General features: G+C 57.5%; 1 protein-coding gene across 2 annotated transcripts in view; it reads left to right on the forward strand.

The window, feature by feature from the left end:
• SEZ6L (seizure related 6 homolog like) overlaps positions 1–14,835 on the forward strand; it is a 35,373-nt gene that overhangs the window by 12,572 nt on the left and 7,966 nt on the right. For both annotated transcript variants that reach the window (XM_062615858.1, XM_062615868.1), the window contains exons 2-4: positions 9,106–9,825; positions 10,050–10,183; positions 14,328–14,520. In XM_062615858.1, the coding sequence (XP_062471842.1) occupies positions 9,106–9,825; positions 10,050–10,183; positions 14,328–14,520 (1,047 nt within the window). The remainder of the gene's footprint in view (positions 1–9,105; positions 9,826–10,049; positions 10,184–14,327; positions 14,521–14,835) is intronic.

Genomic DNA, 14,835 nt, shown 5'->3' on the forward strand with positions numbered 1-14,835 from the left:
CAGTGATGGGAGATTCATTATCTTACTCTCAGATAGCTGCCTGGAATGGGCTTTCTGCAGCTAAATATACTCCCTTTTTAGGAACCCATTTCATTTTATACCCTGATATAGACAACTAGGCTGGATGATTGGTTGAGAAAGATGGAGCTTGTCTTCCCCCGGTGCAATTTGTATCCTGAAAAGCTGCCAAAATACTCCATTTCCTCCTGCCGGGGGACCCTGAGGAAGAAGCATCCCCATCATGGAGCCCAGGAGAGCCACAGGATCCACTTGCCTTCACTCCTCCTTCCTTGTGATGAAGCCCTCCAGAGCAGGGGCACGGCAGCAGAGGTTGGGATGGAGCAGGAGCATAGCAGGTCTCCCCTGCCCTGGGGTGTCCGTGTTTGGTGCTGGCTGGATCCAGGCTGGGGATGCATCAGAGGTCTGGCATCAGGCAGTTACCAGGAAGACTGGAAAACTCCACAGGAAACTTTCTATTGGCACCTCAGCAAGGCTCAGCTTTCCAAAAAAATGAGTTACTTCTCAAAGCCACCCCGTTAATTCACTTCAGACAGGCCCATCTGCCCATGACAAAGCACAGACCATGGCTTGCTTATATTAGATACTGTAAAAAGCTGCAGTGAACTCAAATCCCCACCTGCATCAAAGCACCGCGCTCTCTAATGGCTTTACTCCCCTGCTCTGTGGTCCCCACCAGCCCCGGTGTCCCTGTGGGGATATCAGTGTAAAGAATCACCCCGTCAGCTGGGGAGGCAGCAGCCATGGGGCCGGGCAGCAGCCATGGGGCCGGGCAGCAGCCATGGGGCCGGGCAGCAGCCATGGGGCCGGGCAGCACACAACAGGTCCTATCGCTTCCACACAGTGACTCTCTTGATTCCTCCATAATTGGATCAGCCTCTTTAAGTCCTCTTCCTCATTAGCTGCTGCTTGCAACCCTTTGGGCTCATGCCCAGGGATGTGTTGGGGTGGGATGGCTGCCAGGTGCTGGTGCTCAGGGCACATGGGGACACATGCTCCAGAGCATCACTACATCCCCCCAAGGCTGCAGGTGCCCACATGGAGCTGGCGTGGCCAGAACAAATGCCCGAGAGCCCGAGTCTCATTGATTGCAGCTCCACGAAGCAGCACAGGGGAGGAAAATCCATTTTCCTCGGAGCTCGGAGAAGTGTGCAATCTCCAGGCATGTGTCAGGCCGCTGTGGATCGTTAGAGCAGTTATGAGCTCCTCTGGAGCATGGCGGGGAGAGGTTTCCAAGTTTAATTCCCATATTCCTGGCAGCATCCTTGCTCCCGAGTGAGGAGTCGGGCACAGGCGAAATGGATTTGCCACTAAAAGGGGATTTGAAAAGAGCTTCGACTTGTCAGAACAGTGTTGACAAGAAGCTCCCATGACCCATCAGTGAGCACTGGGAGCCCAGAACCCCCCCGTGTGCTGGGCTGCACCCCCAGCACGTGAGCAGCAGGGCAGGGAGGGGATCCTGCCCCTCTGCTGCGTCCTGGGGAGACCTGAGAGCAGCTCCAGTGCCTAAAGGGGCTGCAGGAAACCTGGAGAGGGGCTTGGGACAAGGGGAACGGCTTTAACCTGCCAGAGGGGAGACTGAGATGAGCTCTGAGGCAGAAGCTCTTTGCTGTGAGGGTGCTGAGGCGCTGGCACAGGGTGCCCAGAGAGGCTGTGGCTGCCCCATCCCTGGCAGGTGGGTGTCACCCTGGAGCTGGATGAGCTTTAAGGTCCCTTCATCCTAAAGCAGTCTGGGATTCTATGAGTATTGCCCCTGTCTGCTGGCCGGGAGGAGAGCCTGGTCCTCGCTGGGCACAGCTCCTCAGGCCGGGCACCGCTGCCAGCATCCATGCCCATACATGAGCGGTTTCCATGGCAACCTTATTTGAGCAGTGCTAGTGACACAAGATGTAGATTTTAAAATGAAATATTCAGACCACAGTCCTGGGGGCATAAATAAACCCCTGCACACGGCCAATTCAACAGCATTTTAAAGCAGTTCAGCAGCTCCCCCGAGCCACAGGAGCCTCTGTGGCGTTAGGAGATGCACGAAAGGGAAGGCAAAGCCCCTGACCCCATCCTGCCCTGGGAGTCCCAGCACCCAGCTGGGTCCCCAGCCTCGGCACAGGGCAGGATGGAACCATAGGAGAGATGCCAATTGCAACCATGCTGAAGATGCAGCACTTGGGGCTGCACAGGAGGGATGTACAGGTACCAGGAACAGGAGGCAGGGACCTGCAGCTCAGGTCCTGCAGCTCCTTGACCTCTGCTGCACTTTTCTCCTGAGCATCTCCCTTCTTCTGAATTATCTGCCTATTAACCACTTTGGTCCAGCTGAGGTGAGGACAGGCTGCCCAGCTCCATCCACTGCAGCACCCCATGCACCCCAGCGTGTATCAAGAGCTGCCTGCTTTGCACAAGCCCTGGAATCACTGCAGAGCTCTCTTACTGCCCTTGAAGATGTGATATCCACATCTTCCCAGTGAGCAGGGCCAAGCATTGGGACCTTGGGGCTCTCTTCACCCCCAGGCTGTCACCCCCTGTCCCCCAGCAGGACCTGGGGAACCAGCACTGCTCTTGCAGCCCTTGCACCATGCACCATAGAACTCTCTCCTATTCCCTGCGACTCCAATAAGAACATCTGTACAAACCCATCCACAAGCCTTCCGCTCCAGCCTCACCAGTGCTGGTGGCACAAAGCAGGAGAGCAGCTCAGAAACACCCAGTGCAATGGGCAGATGCTGCCCTGGCTGCTCTTATCTGCGCTCCCAGGGGCTGCCTCACTGATGACCAGATTGCTGCTATTCTGCGTGCCCATAGGCTGAGCTGCCAGGGAAACTGCTCCAGGAAAACTTTCTTTTCCCAGTGGAAAAGCTTGATTTGCTGAGATGGCATCCACAGGGAAGAGCAGGTTTCCACCCCCCTGTTTGGAGCCAGGCAGCCATCGAGGCTGCACCGGTCTGTTTTGACATTTGGGAATGGAAAACTGTTTTGATTCAGGTTTTGCGGCGCTTCAAGATTTAAGGCAGAAATGGTTTAAAACCTGAAAGCAACCCAAAGCATTTCCAATCCATCACACGCGTGTTTTGACGATCCCAACCTGCTTTCTTCCCCATCCTTGTTTTACCCCAAACCCTCTGCGTTTTCCTCCCCAGCAGTGCAATCTGCACGGGTTGTGATGGAGATCCACATGGGACAGAGCTCCTGGGAGAGCTGCTGCACCTTCCCACCCTGCAGCCCTCCTCCAACACAGGAGTGAATCAGAAACCAGCCTCGACACCCCTCTTTTATCTCGGATCAGGATCAGCCCCATATGAACCCACAGAAGGAAGCCTTGGATTCAGTATTATCAGGTTGCGCCTTCCTGAGCTGCCACAGTGAGCAGAGGATGGATAGAGGGTGGATAGAGGGCAGGAGCATTGCATGGCCCTACCTGGAGCTCTCCTGACCGGACACTGCTGCTGTGCCACAGGCTTCCAGGAGATAAGGGAAATCTCTACCTCGGGGAAGACAGAATTGGCCTAATGGAAGTGGCTGCAGCATCCCAACAGCGTGGGCTGCAGCAGAGGCTGCTGGGCCCCATTGTTAGCTGCAGAATCGGTGCAGCTGCAGCAATGGCTTTGGTGAGCGGCTGCAATGTGCAGAGCCCTGGTGCAGGGGGGAGATGAGGCCAGCTCCTCAGGACTCATCCAGCTCCATCCCATTACCAGAGCTGCCCAGACTCAGCATTTCACTCACCCAAGCCCAGGAATGGATGGAACCTCTGCTCGAAGCACATCCCTCACTGAACCAGCAGCACACAGAGGCTGTTGTGCTCATTATGGCCATTGATTGCCCCATTTCACCTGCCAATGGGGATGACACAAGGCAGAGATGGACCATCTGTGGGGGTTCATTGCTCTGCTCAGGCCCCTCTCCTCGCTCCCTGCTGTGCCATCCATCTCACCCTTCCCAGGGCCTCGCTCAATGCAGGGAATGCAGTAAAAAATGGAGCTATACCCTGCCAATGAATCAAGGCAGCATCCTTCTAAAGGAAAGCCTGCTGCCTATCCCCAGATGGCTTGCAGGGGTAGCTCTGCCTGCAGACAGCACCCCTGGGCAGGGGCTTCCATACCAAGGCAGCCATGTGCCATTCCCAGGCACCCACCCCATACAGCCCCTCCTGACCTTGCAGCTGGACAAGGGCTCATGGTCCTCAGGGTCATCACTGATCCAGGCGCTGCAGTGCATCCCTGCTGCCAGCACATCCCCATGGCAGTGCCCAGGTGGGCACAGGGTCTAGCACATAGCACAGCTCCTCGGCACCATCCCCTGGCTTTGGGAAAGTCTCCCAGCTCCTGCAGAGCAGACTGAGCTGCAACCTTGCCCATGGGAAACCCGATGGACAAGCCAAGCTTGTCTACCTGGGCCTGGCTTTATTGCAGAGTGGGGCCAGCTGCTCCCATAGCCCCTTAAATGGGACTTGTTCCTTATAGCAAGGGTTTTGGGGTGCAGTGGCTGTGGTGCTGGGGGGGTCGGGATCAGTCCCAGCTCACAGTGAGGGTTCAGGCGAGATGTCTGTGGCAGAAGCAGCTCCAGGCAGGATTAACCAGTCCCAGCACAGCTTCAATCCTCCTAAGCCCATGACACAGCAGAGCACAGGGGCTGAACACCACCATTAATAGCATCTCTATAAGCTTCTCAGGGCTTCTGCTATAATCAGATCACTGAAACCTTCCGGACAGTGACTACTGAGCTCGAGCAATCAAGCCACCGTCCTCGGGCAGCTGGGAACGTGCACGGCAGCGATAGCATCGCTGTTAGTAATGGGAACCTGGCGATACAGCTACTCACGGTTTAGCTCTTTCAGGAGCACAGCAGCAAAATGAGCGTGTTATGATTATTTCATCATCCTTTTATCAAGCATTTGCAGTTCCCTAATGCCTCTAAGCCCCTCTGGCTGCGATACCGGCAGCAATCAGATTTGCCCGGCTCTCTCCAGCCTCGGCACCTCTGGAGCAGCACAAGTTGCTGGGATGCAGTCCTGTCTCCCCAGCTGGGAAGGGGGTGCCCCGGGCACCGGTTCTTATAGGGGTGGAGATCTGGGGATTGGGAATTCATGGGCAGGTGGATCCCTGCACCATGGGGCCCAGTGCTGAGCCTCTCATGGAAGTGATGTGGTTGCGCAGCGTCGCCCAGGGAAGGGATGTGGGGACTTGGTGTGCTCTGGGGCTGTTCATGGCAAATTCCAGGCCACAACCTGAAATCTGCCCCTGTGTGCTCACAGATCATGGGAAACAAGCTAGTATGATGATCAGAATTTACTCAGAGTTAATTCTGAATAGCAGGAAAACAAACTTCTTCCAAAGAGCAAGAGAAAACTATCCTGGATGGCAGAAAGGAAAGGCTGTTTGCACCTGACAAAGTATTGTCAGAAGAAGCAGGTGTTCTTTGTGTGGGCAGGAGGACTGCAGGGACTGGTGAGCTGGTTAGTTTTTCTCACTCCGATGCCAAGTTCCAAAGTGCCATTCGTGTTCATATCTGGATATTTAAGGATGCTTTTTGTGCCAGGGCCCCTCCGTGGGCAGCTGAGGGCGCTGCAAGGTGGCTGGTGCCCTGCTCAGTGCTGCCCCCCGCGCTGCCCCTGCGGGCCCTGCCATCGCCCTGTCCCCATGGATCGGGGCTGCGCTCCCGCTGGGAGCCCGGGAGCAGCCGCCCGCTCCCACCCGCACCCTGCAGAGGAGCGAGCGCTTCCGACGGCGCTAAGTATAAAGCGTGGGGGAGTGCGAGCTGGTTGGAGGTGTCCTCCCCGAGCTGAGCTTCCTTCCGCGCTGTTTGCACTCCGGTATCCAGGCAGATCCCAGAATAGACCTGAAGAGGAGCTGTCATTTCCTATTAAGGTCACTTGTGCTCCACACCATCCCGGACGTTTCTGTCCTGTCCCGCAGGAGCAGTCGCTCGTGCCAATGCCGGGGCGCAGAGCTCGGTGCCCAGTGCTGTGCCCAGGGGCCGTGGAGGCTTTCATGGGTTTAGAGGAGCCTTTCCAGCCCCAAACCGCCTGCAGAGTGCTCCTGATCGTGATACAAGATAAACCCCTTGGACATCTTGATAGCATTCACTTCCTCCAGAGCTGGTTTAGCAGATGAGAGCAAGGTCAGACGTGACCCGTAGTCCTTGGAGGTGCTCTTTGCATTCATATCAGTATGGAAAGCATCTTACCAAAGCCCACCCTTATCCTAACGCCATTATGGAACCTCCCTTAAGGATGAGGATACTTGGTTCTGCTTCTCCTGCTCTCTGCTTTCCCTAAAGCCCTGCTCACCTGGGGATGCTATGGGCAGGGGAATCCACCTCTGCAGTCAGTGACAGCCCCATCATGGGCTCTGCATGCCCGTGGAGGGGCCCATGAGGCAGCACGGAGGCACCAGGGGTGGCATCAGGGATGGCAGCAGCCGGATGCAGCAGCAGGGCTGGCGGTGCCTGCCGTGGGGACACGCTGGAGCGCAGCCCTGGCTCGGGGGTGGCGATGCAATCTGGAGCGCAGATCATTCATCACTCCTCTTTCTGGTAATGTGCAATATGCCCTTATTAATCCTCGATGCCGGCCCCCCCGCTCCGCCTCTACCACCCCACTCCAGCCTGGCTACGCTGTTCTAAGCTTCCCTGAAATACACATTTGCCCTTTACAAACTAAAGCATGTTAAGTATCTCATTAGAGAGTCGCTACACAGAGTGTTTTATTTCATGCTTTGTTAAGGACAGAATCATTTAAATGCATCCTGGCAAAGGATCTAATAAGAAATTAGTCAACTTTCTGCAAGCATAAAATATGGTTTAACGGCAACATCCATAAAGAATTAGAGTTCACATGGGAAATAACCTGGGGATGCTGGTTCCCTGTTCCTGGTAACACACCGGCTTTAGTGCCCTGGGTTCCTGCCTGTCCCACTGTGAGCCTGTGTCCCACCGTGTCCCACCCTCCTCTCATCTCCCGGGGCTGTGCCACCTCCTCCTTGTCTGACAGCCCCATCTTCTCCCCTATGGAGAAACTGTTTTGCTTCAGAGCACCAAAACCAGTGGTTTGGAGGAGGCCAGCAGCAGTGGCAGAGCCCATTCCAGGCCCAGGCTGGGAAAGGAAGCCTAAAGCACAGAAGAACCCTGCTCTCAGGGATGGAGAGCTGATGCTGGCGCTGCCCTGGGGACCGATTCCCCCCATCAGCCCACAGCAGGATGCCCATGGAGGCCAGGCCTAGCCAAGGAGCAGCATGAAGAGGGAAGCAGACACACTCAGACACGAGTGGAAGGTGCAGGAGCTGCTGGGCTGCCCCAGCAGCAGCCTCTGTGGGGACACAGAAGCACCAACCTCCCCAGGGAGCCAGGGGAGATTATTCAGAGCCAGCACAAGGCAGTGGTTGCAGACGATGTGTGTGAAATGCCTCCTAATGTGCTGAGGGAATCAGTTAATGAATTTACGAAACCAAGGCTAATTAAAGAATTAATGTTTTAAGTCATGGGAAACATGCTGGGAGAGGCTGGTATCCGGGATGGGTTCTCCTGTGGGTCTGTGGCTGGCAGCAGGACACGGTGCCTCGGGGCAGCACAGCCCTGGTGTCCCAACAGCATCATGTGCAGGGGCTCCCCGGTACAACTGCAGCAAGGATAGCTGCTTGGCTGTAAAGGACAGGGACCCCCGGCACATTCAAGGGCCACTGTGGGTCTCTTTTGTCCCTGGCACACATGGAGGTGACAGTGCCAGGGTCCCTGGGTGAGCACTGTCACCTTATGGTGTATGAGCCTGGGTCCTGTGATGCACCTGATGCTGCACATCCAGACGATGCAGAGATGGGCACTGTGCTTGCAAACCAGGTCCAGTGAGAGCGCAGCTCTGCAGGAAGCAGCACCCCAAGGCTGCAGGATCAGCACTCGGGCAGAGCTAAGGCAGCAGCAGTTGAAAGGCGCAAAAATCACAGGGTGATGTGAACGGTGGCGGGACAGCGGGGAGCTGCGTCCACAGCAGGGTCCCTGTGTTTCAGGTTTTCCATCCCAAGGCTCTGTTCTCCCTTTCCGTTCTGGTCCAGAGTCTGAAATGCAAAACAATCGAGCTACATTTCACTCAAGTGTTGGGCCTTTGTTTGCAGTACCTGTGACTCAAGGCCAGGTTGGACACAGGGGCTTGGAGCAAGCTGCTCCAGTGGAAGGGGTCCCTGCCCGTGGCAGGGGTTTGGGCTGGAGGAGCTTTAAGGTCCCTTCAACCCAAACCAGGCTGGGATTGTATTATCCTATGATTCTATGACCCCCCCCTCCCAATACCCATCCAGGCTCCCACCCTCCCCGAGGACACAGACCCGCAATGTGGGGACTCCAAGCCCTCCCTGTGGAGCTGAGGGGGCTGGAATTACGGTCCTTAATTGCCGAGCGTTTCGTTCCTTCCCTGGCAACTGCTGTTTCCATGGAAAACGTTGACTCGGAGCCTCTTGGAGCTCCCTGCAGCCGCAGCCCCGCTCACAGTTTATTTTACACCGCGACCGCAGCCCCGCCAGCCCCACTGGTGGGGAATAAATCTGTGCTTCACGCAATTAAGCTCCCAGCGACGCGGCGGCGGTGCCTTTGGTTGCTCTTTCTTCCCCACGCCTTGCTTTGCCTGGCACAAAAGGTCAGCGGCAGCCCAAGGAGAGGCTTTGCCGAAGCGGGAGGTGCTTCGCTGCGGGAGGCAGGAGGAAGCTGGTTAAGCGGTGGCTGCTCCGCGCCGGGCAGCAGGACAGGGCTGCGTCCTGAGCTGGTGCTTTGAAATGGCCACATTTGCTGATGGCAAACGCAGAAATAAAAGCTTTTCATAGAGACCGAGCCACAGCAACAAACTCAGCAGGAGTGAGTGAACCTCCCCGAGCAAGTGACCTCTGCATAAAGAGATCACAGAGCAGCTCTGAAGCAGTGAGAGGAGGCCACCGAGTTCCAGCAGAAACCCAGCTTCCAGGGAATCAGTGCAGGCTCATTACTGTGCTCCCATAATACGCCCATTTGGGAGAGCCCCAGGGCTCAGTCAGCCGCAGCTCCCGGGGGGCTGATTCCGAGTTAGAATTCCATACCTGGAATTGCCCAAATCCCACTTTTCCCCCATGTGTTTTGCAGACAGCGTCTCGGGAGCAGCGCTGCTCCCTGCCAGCCCGGACCCTCTCGCCGCGGCTGAGCTGGTGGAGAAGACAGCCCATGGAGCCGGGGAGCAGGGACACGCCATGGGTTCAGCCGGAGCCAGGGAGCTGGGGCACGCCACTGCCCTCAACCTGCTGCCGGCCCTGGAGGACGGCACCGAGCCGGCAGCGGAGGAGCCGGCGCCGCTGGTGCAGGGCCCCGCGCTGGCAGCGCCCACCACGGCCCCGGATGCTGCTGTGAAACAGACGCTCCCTGTTAAGAAAAAGCCGCCCGCTCCGAAGCACCCAAATGCAGCGAGGAAGCACCCGAGGCCCAAGGCTGCCCCGCCGGGGTCCCCCAGGGCTGCCTCCCCGGCCAGCCCCATGCACCCCAGGCTCCCCACTGCCTCCCAGGAGCCGCGGGCAGCAGCCGGGGATGGGGACACCGAGCAGGGCCCCACCGAGCTGCCCTGGGGGGGCCGGGCCACCACCAGCCGCCCTGTGCTGCAGATCTCCCCGTCCACCCTGCCACCGACAGCACCGTGGCACCTCACTGACAGCACCGGTGATGCCGGCAGCGCTCCCACCGTGGCTCCCACCCGGGATGCTGGTAACCAGACTGAGAGCTCAGAGACAGAGGTGCACACGGCAGAGGAGAGCCAAGAAACCACCACATCCACCATCATCACCACCACCGTCATCACCACAGAGCCCACCCCGGGTAAGCTGTGCTGCCTGCATGGGGATGGGGGTCAGGGCAGGGGTTCCAGGAGTGAACAGGGAGCATCCCTGTGTGTGGCATCAGCAGCATTCCCTGGGGTTGTGGGACTGCACTTAGGTGGTGCTGGTGCTGGAGCAGGGACCTGGGTGCTGGGGTTTGGGTGCAGGAGGGAGCTGCTGGGTGAGCCATTCCCCAGCGCAATCCCTGATTCACATTCCCCCCAGTCCTCTGCAGCATGAGCTTCCACGACCCCGAGGGCTACATCGACTCCACAGACTACCCACCGCTGCCCCAGCACAGCTACCTGGAGTGCACCTACAACGTCACCGTCTACACTGGCTACGGCGTCGAGCTGCAGGTGAGAAGCGCGTCGGTGCAGGAATCACCATGGCCCGAGCCCCTGTTCCACAGCAGCACAGGATGCACAGCACCATGGCCATGGGCACCGGCTAAAACCACCCCTTCCCAGGGAGGAAAATAGGTTTTTCTTGGTGTAATAAAGCGGTAACTGGTACCTCCTGAACATGAGCTAGGATCAAAGCATTAACATGCCATGTGGTTAATTGAACAAGGAGCATGGCAAGCAATTTGTAAAGCACCTTCATGGGAAGGCGTGAAGCAGCAGTGCTGTCTCCAGCACAGCATCAATCCACAGCAAAGCAGGGCCACGTCCCTGCCCATTGCAGGATAAAGACCACTGGGCCAAGGCATTCTGCAGCACGCCCCACAGCAGCAAGTGTGCAGCTGCAGCAGAGAGCCAGGGCTGTGTCTGCAGGAAGGTGTCTGTCAACGTGAGCTGTACACATGGGAGCATGCATCAGTGGGCATGCTGCATGCCAGGGCTGCTGCTCCGCTGGTGCTGTGCAGTCCCATCAGAGCCAGGGGTCTGGTCCAGGCACAGCAGTCTCCAAAATGCTGCATCCCACAGCCTGATGGGGATTGGAGCAGGACAGGGGTCTTGATGCTTTTCATATGGTCTCCACGTCAAACCAGGCCCTGGTCTCCATGCTCTGGTGCACAATCCTTTCTTCTTCTTGAGCTTTCCCCATGTCACCATTTGCATCCAATTAAAATCCATTCACTTTTAATCTGTGTAATTAAGAACGTGCATTAAAAGCAGCAGCAGCTCCAGTGAGCTCGTCCCTGCCATCCCCTGGTGGGCACATGCAAGGGGCTGACCTCCGGGCAGGGCTGCAGTGTGGAATCGAGCCCTGGTGAGAGGCTGACCTGGGACTGGGCCGTGCTGGGCTCCTTTCCACAGCAGTAACTTGTGCCCCAGCCCCGCAGGGTGCTGAGGATGGGCTGCTCTGCTGTAAGCTCTCCTCTGTCCATAATCCATCAGGTGACACCGCTCCTGACCTCACTCTGTTGTAAGCTGAGATTTTAATGGAGCATAAAATTAGCCTCTCCACCCCCCAACCTTTGCATCTCACTTTGCTGATGCTTCTAAGCATTGCAGGCAAATTAAATCACAGCAGCGGGGCTGTGCTGGCTGAGCACAACCTCACCAGGAGCTGCTCAGCACCCTGTCCTGGATGCATGCTGTGGGAGCTGGAGAAGGATGCTGAGCACCCTGGATGCCTGCATCCTGCCCTATTCAGCAGAGGGCAGGGGGGTGCCAGGCCCATGGATGCGGGCTGATGTCCTCCTGTGTGACAGCATCAGCAGTGCCTGACCCTCGCTGCAGGCAGCGAGCTCTGGAGAAGGCTTTTAACCATTTAGGCAGCAGCAGTGACGTGATTTATGTCCCAGTGAAGCTAGGAATAGCATTCATGGCAAGCACAGCAACAGATTTATCCCCTCTCTCTGAGGATGTTCACACAGGATACGTGCTGATGGAGGAGGCAGGCAGCATGGCGCAGGAACTTGGTCCCTCTTTGCATGCAAGCCCACCCTGGACATCACCCCTGACCAGTGGGGCTGGTGCAGAAGCTCTGGGGCTTTTCTCACTGTCACAAACAGGCTTTGCTGTAAGACCTGTACCCAGCTGCTCCCCAAAGCCTACAAGAAGAGCAGGAAAGACCAGCAAACAAGGGAGCTGAACCTGGAGGTGTCCCTGCCCAAGCTGCCACTGGTGGGGGGGGGGGGCAGGGGCTGGCAGCCAGCCCCCAGCAGCATCCCAGCACCCAGCAGCATCCCAGCACCCAGCAGCATCCCAGCTCCTTGCAGTATCCCAGCTCCTTGCAGTATCCCAGCTCCTTGCAGCATCCAGCCCCTCAGCCAGGGCTGGGGAGAAGGGGGAGAACACAGCAAAAGGACCCGTGTGGGGCTGTGTAGTGCTCAGGGTCCCTGCTGCGCTCTCTGCCGGCAGCATCGCGGCCAGAGCCGCGTCCCCACGCCAGGCGGGTGCTCTGCACGGCCCTGCCAGGGCTGTTAAACTGTATTTATGGTTCTACCCCTTGAATCTTCTTGGCAGGAGATAGAGTTTCCCTCGGGAGATCTGTCGTGGGTGAGCAGGGCTGGCAGCCGGAGCGAAGGATCCCTCCTGTCTTCCCAACCGGCTCTTTAGGCGCTGACACTGGTGCAGGCTTTGATTAAAGCAGGAACTCGTCCTGGCCAGCCCCTGGCAGGGACTCGCACATATGGTCCCTCTCGCAGCGCTGCCGGTCCCTGGCGCGGGGCCACTGCCTCGCCTGTACCCGCCACTCGCTCCCGGTCCCCGGAGGATCCTGCCCGCCTGGCACCGGAGCTGTGCAGCGACACCCCTGCTCCAGGCTCCCCCGAGCACGGGCTTGCAGGAGGAGGAGGCTGCTGGTGCAGCTGAGCCATGTCCTCAGCACACGGCACCCTGCAAAGGGCTGGGAGATGCTGCAGCACTCACCAGCTCCGTCTCTTCCGCAGAGCTCTGCAGGCTGGGGCTGCTCCTTGAACCCCTTTCCCAGCAGCAGGGCGTGGGGGGAAAGAGCATCTTGGTGGCACTGAGCTGCTCGAGAGCTCTCCTGAGCGTTCCTCTTTCCGGTTTCCCAGAGCGATTCGGTGCTGGATAGTGTGTGCGATGTTGGCCATCAGAGGAAGCTGGTGGGGAGCAGGTTTGTCTTTGAGTGATTGCAGAGCAAAATGTGTTTTAGAAACACCCTGGAAATGTCTTCGCGGTGATTCAGACCCAGCTCAGGAAGCAAAGCTCTGCCCCAGTGGGAGCTGGGGGGAGCCGTTCGCTTTAGCATCCCTGCATACCATGCTCCAAATAATTCATCCCTGATAAGACAATTCGTTCCAGTTATAAATAATCAGGCCTGAGCCCCGGCAGCAGGCTCAGGGTGTGCACAGCGTGCTGGGGGGCAGTTTCCAGGGCAAAACCTGGAGAAGAAGAAAGGACCCGGGGGCAGGTTGGGGTCTGGGGATGCATTTGGCTTGTGTTGCCGATGCACTGCACAGTGCCCATGAGGACTGAGGCCTGCTCTGCCCTGCAGCGAGGACCAGAGGCTCTGCAGAGCCCCAGCATCCTGCTGCAAAATGAGGCAAGATCTGTTTCTCCTGAGTTAAAAGGATGCTCTGGGGTGAGCCCAGTCAGGCTCTGACCCAGCCTCAGCCTTTCCAGGGCTTGTGGATCTCTGGGGCAGGCAGGGAGTTACTCAGTGGGGTTGGGGTTGTTCCTCTAGTGGAAATCTCCCTTATTCCAGCAGGTCAGAGGATGCCAAGTGCTGCTGGTGGCCCTCGGAGCCAGGCACATCCCCACCTCGTGCACCGGAGGCAGGCACAGTTGTGACAACAGCAGCAAATCCTCCTAGTCACAACATGATCGGGAGCGCTCGCAATCACGGGCTAAGGCTGTGGTGTGAGCTAAATATAGAGCCCCGGTCCTCGCACACTTAAGGAAACAAATGATCTGATGAGCATCTTTCTGCTGAAATATGAGCCCATTTATTAAGCTAAATGGACGTGAAATGCAAATGTGAGGTTACTTTTCAGCTATTTCCAAATAATAATTACAGCCTTTTGGGACCACTCATTAGGCACATTTGCTGTGACTCCCCGGTGCGGAGGAGGGATCCTGGGGAGGATCCCTGGTGAGCACCGAGCCCTACATACAAATGTACCCTGGTTTGGTTGCAGACCTGCCCCGCTGGGACCAGTGAACCTGCTCCATGCTTCATGCTATGGTGCCTCGAGGTGCAGGGCTGCTTCCAGGGCAGATGCAGTGGAATTGGGATCCCACATACCCTGACTCATGCTACCCCTTCACGTTCCTCCTGTCTAACTCTCCTTGCCTGCTCAGACAGCCAGTTTCAATAGGGAAGCAGATGCACTCACCTTGTGCTGCACAGAAGCATCCAGCTTCAGAGCACATCTCAAGTGTGCAGCTCCAGCTCCCTGTGCCCGCAGTCCCAAGGGAAGAGGTCAGCAGTTATAGGGTTCCTTTGGGCTCATGCTGTGCACAGACAGCTCCATCGCCACTGAACAAGCAGCTCCTGTCCGTGATGATCCCCATGCTCTGTGTGTTCATGGCTGGGATGGGACCCCCACCTCCACCCCACAGCTCACGGGTCTCTGCTCCCTCCCAGGTGAAGAGCGTGAACCTGTCGGACGGGGAGGTGCTCTCCATCCGCGGCGTGGACGGCAATGCCCTCGTGGTCCTGGCCAACCAGACGCTGCTGGTGGAGGGCCAGGTGATCCGCAGCCCCACCAACACCATCTCCGTCTACTTCCGCACCTTCCAGGACGAGGTGGTGGGGACCTTCCAGCTCCACTACCAGGGTGGGTGCCTCAGTGCCAGGGGTGCGTGAGAAGGGGAGGGATGGGGTGCCGGTGCCGTGGGGCTCAGCCTGCAGCGGTACAGCTCCTGTATCACTGCGTGCCCGTGCTCAGAGCATCACTGGCGCGGGTGGAAGAGCCCTTGTTGTGACCAGAGCAGAGGTACAACACACACGGATGTCCCAGAGCCCAGCACTGGCTGAGCTCCTCACACCCTCCCTGCCCTGTCTCTGTCCCCGTGCAGCAGCTCCTCCTGCACAGCTCAGCCTGCGGGTCTATTTTTTCCTTAAAGAGCTATAAAAAAATAGATGAGTTCAA

The sequence above is a fragment of the Pezoporus occidentalis genome, unplaced genomic scaffold, assembly GCF_034315485.1.
Source record: "Pezoporus occidentalis ecotype Australia unplaced genomic scaffold, CSIRO_AGI_Poc_V1 ctg102, whole genome shotgun sequence".
NCBI classification, from domain to species: Eukaryota; Metazoa; Chordata; class Aves; order Psittaciformes; family Psittacidae; genus Pezoporus; species Pezoporus occidentalis.